The sequence below is a fragment of the Ranitomeya variabilis genome, chromosome 6, assembly GCF_051348905.1.
Source record: "Ranitomeya variabilis isolate aRanVar5 chromosome 6, aRanVar5.hap1, whole genome shotgun sequence".
Taxonomy (NCBI): Eukaryota; Metazoa; Chordata; class Amphibia; order Anura; family Dendrobatidae; genus Ranitomeya; species Ranitomeya variabilis.
The window spans coordinates 32130183-32142297 of NC_135237.1; the positions used below are offsets into that span (position 1 = coordinate 32130183).

The 12115-nt window shown below is 45.1% G+C and overlaps 1 protein-coding gene across 2 annotated transcripts in view; it reads right to left on the reverse strand.

Moving 5' to 3' along the window:
* Positions 1–12115, reverse strand: part of LOC143781530 (putative acyl-CoA dehydrogenase 6) — a 59203-nt gene that overhangs the window by 17913 nt on the left and 29175 nt on the right. For both annotated transcript variants that reach the window (XM_077268168.1, XM_077268167.1), the window contains exons 4-6: positions 11703–11832; positions 5518–5624; positions 1976–2143 (exon numbers count right to left, since the gene is read on the reverse strand). In XM_077268168.1, coding sequence (XP_077124283.1) covers positions 1976–2143; positions 5518–5624; positions 11703–11832 — 405 coding nt within the window. The remainder of the gene's footprint in view (positions 1–1975; positions 2144–5517; positions 5625–11702; positions 11833–12115) is intronic.

Consider the following 12115-nt stretch of genomic DNA (forward strand, 5'->3'; position numbering starts at 1 on the left):
ACAAATTATGGTGTGCGCAACATCTATGCCAGATTCTTATTTTTTTGCAAGAGGAGTTGAGCTGCTGTAGCAAGGAACGACCACTGCACAGTGTGTGGCGCTGTGGAGCTCTGGCTCTGTTCACTTTATTCTTATGGCCATTGCTAAAACCAGCAGATTTGTGGTGGGCTGTTATCTGATATCAATAAAATATCTTACCATTAGGTTATCAATATGTTAAACCTCCTTTAATCATCTCGTGGATGTAAATATGGCAGAATATCTCCAGAATCCCAGGCTCCCCACATGTGAATGCTATAGAATAAAGTTCTGGCTCATAAAACTGTAGGTTGACGTGGAACATTTTCGGGCAATGTGTCATCAGAGAATAAGTTGGCAGAATATAAATGAGACGTGAGAACAGAGAAGTCAGCAGATAAGCCACATTCTGGGAAACTATAGGTAGCCCTCTCATGTGGCCTCCAGCGTCGTCGGCGTATCGATATCTCGTTATTTAGGAGTCACCATTAATCATGTGGTGGTGAGCGGGAGGCGAGACAACGGAAAACAATGCGGCACAGACCTGAGCACAAGCCTCTCCTGTTACCTGCAGTTAATAATCAGCTTAGTACGGAGATGACGTGAGGGATTAATATGTCACTCGTCGGACACAAGAGAAGTTGTGTTTAGTTGCTCGTAGCTTCTCATGGATTCTTTCCATGCAATTGACATCAGCCCTCCATGCTCTAACTTTCTGGAGGGCTCACAGCAGCCAATCTGAACAGGCAGAGCTGCAGTATAAAAAAAATGGAGGAAGAAAACTGCCATCACCCAAAAACTAGACCAAAAATGGTCATTCGCGATGGTGGACTTGTTCTGACAACCAAAAATGGGATCTGTCTGGTTGGATTATTTTTCAGTTATCAGATGAACAACAACAGAATGGATTTGGCCAATCTTTTACCACTTTGGCCAATGTTTTTGTTTTTTTTAAACGTTCTCATTGATCTGCCAGTTTTGTCTGACATGTTGATAGACAGGTCTATATCCAATGGACAGTTGACCGGAGGCATTGTGGATGACTCTAGTCTTGGGTGTATGACCAGATCTAGACAATAGATACCAGAAATGAGATTGTAGACAACCACCGATTCCACTAGACCAGTGTTTCCCAAACTCCAGTCCTCACGGTCTCCCAACGGGTCTTGTTTTCGGGATTTCCATAGTGTTGCACAGGTCATAGAATTCTCGATGCCTTGATGATATTTCCACCACCTTTGTAATACTAAGGAAATTCTGAAAACATGATGTGTTGGGGGCCATGAGGACTGGGGTTTAGGAAACTCACCCTAGACAATGCAGTTAGGTCGGAGTCATGAATGGTTGCTATATCTTATGGAGTAGAGCTAAAATGGCCAAGGCTGAAAAAATATTTTGCCTTCCCAAAAAGAAGCCATGTACTTTATAAAGTCATCCATTTAGGTAGGTATTTCATCCAGAAGTATTTACCCCTTTCACACTGGATTGGTGGGGGATCCAACTGTTACGATCAACAACTAGAGTAGAGCAAAATTATTTCCAGAACCCTAGTCCAGAGGCCATGTCAGTAATCCATGACTGCTGGACCAGAGCCTTGTGTATCTCCAAATTACTACCGACCTTCCCGGGACCTCTTCTGATTTGTAGTTCCTATGACATCATCCCGTTACACACATGATGTCACACTACCCCTACCAACTAGAAGAGGCACTGGGAGTGCCGGCAGGTGTTAGGAGATACACAAGGCTCTTGTCTGGCATCCATGATCTACTGATGGTCGTTTTGCCAATCACCAGAATAACGGACCATGTTCAGGCAAACAATGGGAGTCTCAGAGGTCGGACCCCCGACAATGCAGTTGATAATTAGTAAAGGCTTGTGGGTAGCATACCCTTTTGGATACTGTCTGTATTCATTAGAGAATATCTCTTGAGTTTCCACATTTTTTAGAACTGACCGGGTGTCTTCATGGGGAGACATATGAGTGACTTGTTTTTGTGAGGGGGTCCGTCGCTTGTGTTTGTAAGAAGACACATCCAGTCGGCCTGGCATCCATTGGTGATCCACATCTTGCTTCCATTGATAATATAATCATCCCCCTTTTTTACAGCCTTGGTTTTAATACCTGAAAAAACAAAAAAAACAAATTGGAATCAGATTATCCCTTATAGACTTGTGACATGCTGCAGCAAAGAGTGTTTCCAGCCGATACATAATTATGGCTCTCCTCTACAACTGTGTCCAGTACAGACAATGCTCCGTGAGCTAAATACAGCGCGGTGCTCAGCCTTGTCTTTTTGACGGTGACTCATGGGAAAAAAGAATGAAAATCTCTCCTGGAAGGGAAGAAAATTTGACTTTATCATCTATCGGAGATAGCTACCTTGTAAGTCAAAGTACAATCAAACACATCTAGCATTTAGCCAACCAAATTCTGCCCTGCACTGATGAGAGGCAAGTAACACGAAACAGGTGTCTGCAGATGGGTGTTTGTATCACCTAATATCCCGAGTCATATTGCTCGGCACATAAGAGACTAGGACAGTTTCCTATCCTACCAACCCAGGACAAGCAACCCACACCTCGAGACTTCATTAAAGCTTCACAGAAGGAACAACTTTCTCATATACTTTATGCTTCAATTCTTTACCGCATTCTAGATGTTAGATTGCTATCTGTGAGTGAGAACATTCTTGTTTCCTTCAAGACGCAGTAAACCTGTATAAAGCGAGTCCTGTTCTCAGCTGAGAAATTAATATAATTGTATCCAGTCTGGACAATGCTCTGTGAGTTAGGTTCACGTCTGTCAAATTTCAGATCTGTAAAATGACAGACACCATGATGGAACTCAACAGACACATTCTCAGGATTGGTGGGAATCTCGGAGGTGATGAGTAAGTTGTGGCATAGTCTAATCTAGATACACAGAGCATTGTCTAGGCTGGATACACAGAGCATTGTCTAGGCTGGATGCACAGAGCATTGTCTAGACTGGATGCACAGAGCATTGTCTAATCTGGATACACAGAGCATTGTCTAGGCTGGATACACAGAGCATTGTTTAGGCTGGACACACAGAGCATTGTCTATGCTAGATACACAGAGAATTGTCTAGGCTGGATACAAAGAGCATTGTTTAGGCTGGACACACAGAGCATTGTCTAGGCTGGATGCACAGAGCATTGTCTAGGCTGGATGCACAGAGCATTGTCTATGCTAGATACACAGAGAATTGTCTAGGCTGGATACAAAGAGCATTGTTTAGGCTGGACACACAGAGCATTGTCTAGGCTGGATGCACAGAGCATTGTCTAGGCTGGATGCACAGAGCATTGTCTATGCTAGATACACAGAGAATTGTCTAGGCTGGATACAAAGAGCATTGTTTAGGCTGGACACACAGAACATTGTCTAGGCTGGACACAGAGCATTGTCTAATCTGGATACACAGAGCATTGTCTAGGCTGGATACAAAGAGCATTGTTTATGCTGGACACACAGAACATTGTCTAGGCTGGACACAGAGCATTGTCTAGGCTGGATACACAAAGCATTGTCTAGACTGGATATACAGAGCATTGTCTAGGCTGGACACACAGAGCATTGTCTAGGCTGGACACACAGAGCATTGTCTAGGCTGGATACACAGAGCATTGTCTAGACTGGATATACAGAGCATTGTCTAGGCTGGATACACAGAGCATTGTCTAGGCTGGATACAGAAAGCATTGTCTAGGTTGGATACACAAAGCATTGTCTAGACTGGATATACAGAGCATTGTCTAATCTGGATACACAGAGCATCGTCTAGGCTGGATACACAGAGCATTGTCTAGGCTGGATACAGAAAGCATTGTCTAGGTTGGATACACAGAGCATTGTCTAGGCTGGATACACAGAGCATTGTCTAGACTGGACACAGAGCATTGTCTAGGCTAGATACACAGAGCATTGTCTAGGCTGGATACACAGAGCATTGTCTAGGCTGGATACACAGAGCATTGTCTAGGTTGGATACACAGAGCATTGTCTAGGCTGGATACACAGAGCATTGTCTAGACTGGACACAGAGCATTGTCTAGGCTAGATACACAGAGCATTGTCTAGGCTAGATACACAGAGCATTGTCTAGGTTGGATACACAGAGCATTGTCTAGGCTGGATACACAGAGCATTGTCTAGGCTGGATACACAGAGCATTGTCTAGGCTGGATACACTACACAGAGCATTGTCTAGGCTGGATACACTGAGCATTGTCTAGGCTGGATACACTACACAGAGCATTGTCTAGGCTGGATACACTGAGCATTGTCTAGGCTGGATACACAGAGCATTGTCTAGGCTGGATACACAGAGCATTGTCTAGGTTAGATACACAGAGCATTGTCTAGGCTGGATACACAGAGCATTGTCTAATCTGCATACAAAGAGCATTGTCAAATCTGGATACACAGAGCATTGTCAAATCTGGATACACAGAGCATTGTCTAGGCTGGATTTACAGAGCATTGTCTAGACTGGATACACAGAGCATTTGTAGAGACCGCAGATAAAGAAGGATGCAGGGACAAATGGGAGCCAGAAAGCAAACAGCGTTTTTAACTTTTCTTTTAACTTCCAACCAAAAATATAACAACAGTTTTCCACGCAGGGAACTTGAGTACAAGTCTACAATATCACAGTAAATCCTAACTACTATATAGGAGGCCTGAACTAAACCCGAAGAACGCGGCAGCGCCTCACTAGTACCTCCCCTACTAAGGTAAAGTCAACAACGTTCACTTATCAGTGCTGTTTCAGCGATGTAGTCCCGGTGGTGAGGCTCCGTCAGCGACGTAGTCCTAATGGTGAGGGAAGGCGGTGTCCTCCGACGTCGAGCCCAGGTGTAGATTCGAGTCCAGAATGTCTTTTGCGGTGCTGCGTTACCTCCCGCAGGCGGACGTTGATCCGGGGTAACAGTTTCCACGTCCAGAGAGGAGTCTTTTTGAGAAGAATTAGCAGAATTATCAGTATCAGTCACAGCTAAGAAAAACCCAGGAGGGTCCGGAGCACTCTGTGGCAAGATGCTCCCGGGGAGCGCGGTAATACTGTCCCTGAGCTGATCAGCGCTACCCCTCTGCCTGGGGGGTCGCTGACGACGAATGCGCCTCTTTTTGGGGGCTCTGGTAATTGCCCGCAGTGTCTGTTGCACGTTTTCCCCCTGCTTCCAACAAGTCTCACTGCGGCCTGCACACACACACCAGCTGCGCTGCAGTTTCCTCTCCTCAGAGATTTCCCGCGCTTCTCTGTCCCTGCTTTCGCGCGTTTTGCTTTTTATCCTCTCCTCTCCCTGCGTCACTCTGCCTCCTGTCACATGAGCCTGGCTTCCCATGCGCCCCTCAAATCCGTCCCCCAGAACCCCGACTCCCGGCAACAATGGTTCCACCCGTCTGCACAGCTCACCAGGTCCCTGTCCCCTACACATTACCCAGGATACACAATCTGACCTCATTACCTACTTGCTACATCAGATCCTGCTCCAGTCTCACTAACTCCCAGACAGGCAACTAAATCTCCAGCTATAGTTGGTGCCAAGAACTGACGCTTCAATTCATCGCTGCCAAACCTGGAAACAAGAGGAACAGAATCAGCTCCTACCCTATAACAACATAGCATTATACTGTATATATATATATTATAGTAACAGTGTGATAATCTTCTTTTGAGGCATTTAGGTTCACATAACACTGGCCTTAAATAATAATAAAGTCATGAGGAAAATTACAATTATAGCAATAAAGCTCAATGGTTTCCCTGCTTGTCTACAACCAATTGATAAATAATAGTTTTTGTATATTTATAGTTTTTATGGTCCACCTATGCGCTAATCTCTGCACGAGTCGCGTGATGCCCCTGCTCAGTGATTTCCCACTATCCATTGAAATCCCATACATTATATTATTCCGTAGTTTCCAAAATCACATGTGACCGTCGCTGCACTCGAGGTGAAGCTCTGCGACCTCTGCATTTGTATGGATGTCTCTGTAGCACAGTGTCAAATTCATCTTGCACAAAATAACACGAGTTTTAAAAAAAAAAAATGTACAGACCAATAACCCTCCATCCCCTGCAGTTAATTATCAGCGCCCTTGGATATTTTTTTTTTTTTTTTGGGGATAAGCAAAAAACAGGAACAAAGTAATTTTCACTTACTCGGCAGTGTCAGTGGTTTTATGCAAATTACATTGCGGATTTGACCTTTAAAATAAGTGAAGGGAAGGATAACGTCTAAATTACAGGATGAGACTTGTCAGCTCTTTTCCAGGGAGCAGCGTGACAATGCTGGAGATTACCGGGGCCGTCATCCCACGGACCCGCACCCAACAGCTTCAATTTATTTTCACATTTTCAGATTCTTTGTGGCTCAGGAATTAACTGGTCACACAAAAAAGGGCAGAAATGTTTCCCTCCGACGTCTCCGAGACGATTAACAAGACGGAAATGTCCTGTCTGAGAGATTTTAGGAAATGGCACAGAAAGGAGACATCCCAGGAAAGTGGTGACATTCTACAGTATAGGGGGCTCCAGACTGCTGTTATAGGGGGCTCCAGACTACACTACACTATATCTTGATTTTTCCAAAGCGTTTGATACCGTGCCACACAAGAGGTTGGTACACAAGATGAGAATGCGGGGTCTGGGGGATAGCTGCTGCTGCTGATAGAAAGCAGAGGGTGGTTATAAATGGTAGATTCTCTAACTGGGTCGCTGTGACCAGTGGGGGACCGCAGGGGTCAGTGTTGGGACCTCTTCTCTTCGATCTGGTAGAAGGTTTACACAGTAAAATATCGATATTTACAGATGATACAAAACTATGTAAAGCAGTCAATTCAAGAGAAGATAGTATTCTACTACAGATGGATCTGGATAAGTTGGAAACTTGGGCCGAGAGGAGGCAGATATGGTTTAACAATGATAAATGTAAGGTTATACACATGGGAAAAAGGAATCACTATCACCATTACACACTGAAGGGGAAACCTCTGGGTAAATCTGACATGGAGAAGGACTTGGGGATCCTAGATAATGATAAACTTACCTGAAGCAGCCAGTGCCAGGCAGCAGCTGCCAAGGCAAACAGGATCATGGGGTGCATTATAAGAGGTCTGGATACACATGACGAGAGCATTATACTGCCTCTGTACAAACCCCTAGTTAGACCGCAAATGGAGTACTGTGTACAGTTTTGGGAACCGGTGCTCAGGAAGGATATAATGGAACTAGAGAGAGTACAAAGGAGGGCAACAAAATTAATAAAAGGGATGGGGAACTACAATACCCAGATAGATTAGCGAAATTAGGATTATTTAGTCTAGAAAAAAAGACGACTGAGGGGCGATCTAATAACCACGTATAATTATATAAGGGGACAATACAAATATCTCTCCGAGGATCTGTTTATACCAAGGAAGGTGATGGTCACAAGGGGGCATTCTCTGAGTCTGGAGGAGAGAAGGTTTTGCCACCAACATAGAAGAGGATTCTTTACTGTTAGGGCAGTGAGAATCTGGAATTCCTTGTCTGAGGAGGTGGTGATGGCGAACTCAGTCGAGGGGTTCAAGAGAGGCCTGGATGTCTTCCTGGAGCACAACGATATTGTATCAGACTGCTGTTATAGGGGGCTCCAGACTGCTGTTATAGGGGGCTCCAAACTACACATCCAGACTGCTGTTATAGGGGTCTCCAGACTGCTGTTATAGGGGGGCTCCAGACTGCACACCCAGACTGCTGTTATTGGGGGGCTTCAGACTACACATCTAGACTGCTGTTATACGGGGGCTCTAGACTACACATCCAGACTGCTGTTATAGGGGGTTCCAGACTGCACACCCAGACTGCTGTTATAGGGGGTCTCCAGACTGCTGTTGTAGGGGCTCCAGACTGCTGTTGTAGGGGGCTCCAGACTGCTGTTGTAGGGGGGCTCCAGACTGCTGTTGTAGGGGGGCTCCAGACTGCTGTTATAGGGGTCTCCAGACTGCACACCCAGACTGCTGTTATAGGGGGGCTCCAGACTGCTGTTATACGGGGGCTCCAGACTGCTGTTATAGGGGGGCTCCAGACTGCTGTTATAGGGGGGCTCCAGACTACTGTTACAGGGGGCTCCAGACTGCACACCCAGACTGCTGTTATAGGGGGGCTCCAGACTACACACCCAGACAGCTGTTATAGGGGTCTCTAGACTGCTGTTATAGAGGGCTCCAGACTACACATCCAGACTGCTGTTATAGGGGTCTCCAAACTGCTGTTATAGGGGGCTCCAGACTGCACACCCAGACTGCTATTATAGGGGTCTCCAGACTCTGTTATAGGGAGCTCCAGACTACACATCCAGACTGCTGTTATAGGGGGGCTCCAGACTATACATCCAGACTGCTGTTATAGGGGTCTCCAGACTGCTGTTATAGGGGGCTCCAGACTACACACCCAGACTGCTGTTATAGGGGGGCTCCAGACTGCACACCCAGACTGCTATTATAGGGGGGCTCCAGACTACACAACATACCAAGTAATAGGATTTGTTTAGAATTATTTTAGAAATGGATGAAACATATGTGCAGAGTTTTGAGGAGTCTTCTCAGCTCCAGCAAAGAGGAATGAAGCAATCCCTTTAATGAAGCCAAACAATCGTTTTATGCACACCATTAGTCACTTGGCTCTTTAGGCGGCCGGCTTTATAGAATATTATTACTGGTACGAGGGTCATTTTCAGATACCAGCAGCCTGGCATAATTCCTAAACCATAGACTTGATTAATTTCCTTGGGAACCCGAGAGCCAGAGCTGATATATGAGCAGCCACTGCAATGGCTTCGATAATTCAATAAATGAGCCAAATAAAAGCCTTGATGGATAGCGCCATTTCTCTACAAACTCGGGATGTGGAATATGATTTACAATTTCTAGAATGGTTCGTAGTCCTGTGGTTTCTGGTGGTCAGTAATGCAATCAGAGATCATGGTGGCCACATGAAACCAATTGTCAATTATGTCATACTAGATGGTGGCCCGATTCTAACGCATCGGGTATTCTAGAATATGTTTGTAGTTTATTTATAAAGATTTCAGAATAATGCAATGAATACACAGGATTTGGCCGGCCGTGCGCGACCAATCAGCGAAGCGTGGTTCAAAACCCGCATCAATTCGCAGCCGGACTGCGTCTGTCACTGATTGTTTGTGGCCGGGCGCGACTAATCAGTGAAGCCAGGGTCAACTCCAGGTTTTTGAGGGCCCCGGGCGAAAGAGTGTCACAGCCTATGTAGCATATAACACAGTCCACGTAGTATATAGCACAGCCCACGCAGTATATAACACAGCCCATGCAGTATATAACAGCTCACATAGTATATAGCACAGCCACATAGTATATAACACAGCCATGTAGTATATAACATACCCACGTAGTATATTGCACAGCTACGTAGTATATAGCACAGCCACATAGTATATAACACAGCCCACGCAGTATCTAACACAGCCCACGCAGTATATGACACAGCCCACATCATACTATGCACTGCCACGTAGTATATAAAACACACCCCACGAAGTATATAGCACAGCGACTTAGTATAACACAGCCCACGCAGTATATAACACAGCCCACGCAGTATATAACACAGCCCACGCAGTATATAACACAGCCCACGCAGTATATAACACAGCCCACGCAGTATATAACACAGCCCACGCAGTATATAACACAGCCCACGCAGTATATAACACAGGCCACGCAGTATATAACACAGGCCACGTAGTATATAGCAATGTGGGCACCATATCCCTGTTAAAAAAACAATTAAAATAAAAAATAGTTATATACTCACCTTCCGGCGGCCCCCGGATCCAGCCCAGGCGTTTAGCGATGCTCCTCGCGACGCTCCGTTCCCAGTAATGCCTTGCGGCAATAACCCGTGATGATGTAGCGGTCTCGGGGACCGCTACGTCATCATCTCACGAGACCGCTACGTGATCTCGAGTCATTGCCGTAATGCATTCTTGGGACCGGAGCATCGCGAGGAGCGGGAAAGGCTGCCGCGGACGCCGGGAAGGTGAAAATATGTTTGTTTTTGTTTTTTTTACATTTTTAACATTATATGTTTTTAGTAAAAAGTGAAGCGGTGTTTAAATCCCGCCCCAATATCGCTGATTGGTCGCGGCCTGCCGGGCGCGACCAATCAGCGACCCGGGATTTCCGCGACAGACGGAAGTTACAGACAAACAGATGGAAGTGCCCCTTAGACAATTATATATATAGAAGTTTTCTTCATGGCCAGAAGTATCGAGTGGCCACTGACATACACATTCATGGTGGCCATGAGCACCAGCCAGTTATCAAGGATATAACCAATGCTCTTGGTGGGCACAGATACCTTGTGGTCAGTTATCTAATCAGTGTTCTTGGTGGACAGAAGTACGTGGTCATCAATTACATAATCAGTGCCCCTGGCAGCCGGATTAGCATGGTGGTCAACAATAAAATCAGTGCTCCAGGTATCCAGAGGTGCATGGTGGTTAACAATATAGTCAGTGCCCCTGGTAGCTGGAGGTACATGGTGGTCCATGATATAATCAGCGCTCCTGATAGCCGGAGGTGCATGGTGGTTGACGATATAATCAGTGTCCCTGGCAGCCGGAGGAGCATGGTGGACAATAATAAATTTAGTGCTGTTTGTACCTGGTGTTTAACGATGTAATCAATGTTCTCGTGGCCATGAGTACCAGCCGGTGGTCAACGATATAATCGGTGCTCATGGTGGGCAAATATTTCTGGTGGTCAAAAGTACATTATGGTCAACGATATGTTCCTGGTAGCTGGAGATGCCTGGTGGTCAATGATAAATATAGTGTTCTTGGTATTTTCCGGTCCCAGGGGGGTCAGTAATATGATCAGCGTTCTTGGAGGCCTGTAATTTGTGTTCTTCATAGCCAGAGCTACTTGGAGATCAGATGTATGGAAGCTAAACAGTGTAGTTGTTTTCTATGAACACTCATTTCCTTATGGTTACTGGATATGATAATCATTACAACAATGAACCATAGGTATTGGCATGCAGAAAATTCATAAATCTACGCAATAATCTACATTTGTCGCACTGCTACAGGTACATGGAATGTAGGTCCAATATTTTTGGGCAAATGTTGGTCAGTGGTGAATACATGATTTAGTACCGATACAATGTGATCCTTGATGTCGAGTCATCCTAGCATATAATCTTTAGTAATCCAGTAGGTGATCATCCCTGGTGGTCCAATGAAGCCACATCACAACCTAATGCCTCCTTTTTCTTCCGTGAACCCTTTGCGTCATATACATTTCCACAATTCCAACTGATAAAGGAATCATCATCAGCTGTAGAGTGGGAAACTGACCCATTACATCAGAAAGGATCCCTCATGGACTTTGCCTTCTAAACTATAATCCAATGTATAATGGTATTGCCTTCAAGCCACCAACACAATTCTACATGTTCACTTTCATGGTTCCTTGACCTGGGTTTCACTAGAATAGTGGACCAAGTTAAGGTTGCAAACATTAATTAGACATTTTTGTAGACCAAACCGTCTACTGTCAAGATAATACTTATAGTAGATGAGAATGTGGAGGCTCGACTCCTTTAATGCGGTGATATAGTAAGAAATTACCTGGTGAGAGCTGGTGTAGCCATGTCCGCCTGAACTCCTATGGCCATGGGTATGCCACCGCAGTGAATATTCCCAAGTTCTTCGGCAATGGCAATGCTGTAGGAGAAGTCCAATCCCATTCCACCATATTCTAATGCAAAAACAGAACAGCCAAATGAACAAATTTGTAGAAAAAAAACAAAACAAAATCAAAATATTAAAGGGTGCAAACCATGACAAAGATTTTTAGCCCTCAACGTTCTATCCACGACAATTCAAGAGTTATCCAGTCTACCCTATAGGCTTCATAAAGTATGCATGTATCAGAAATATTTACAACCTCCATATGTTTTGCATTTGGTTACTTGTTTGGTTTAGTTGAAGGCATTCTGCAGAAAAGCTGGCATGGAGGGGTGCTGAGTCTATCTTCTGGT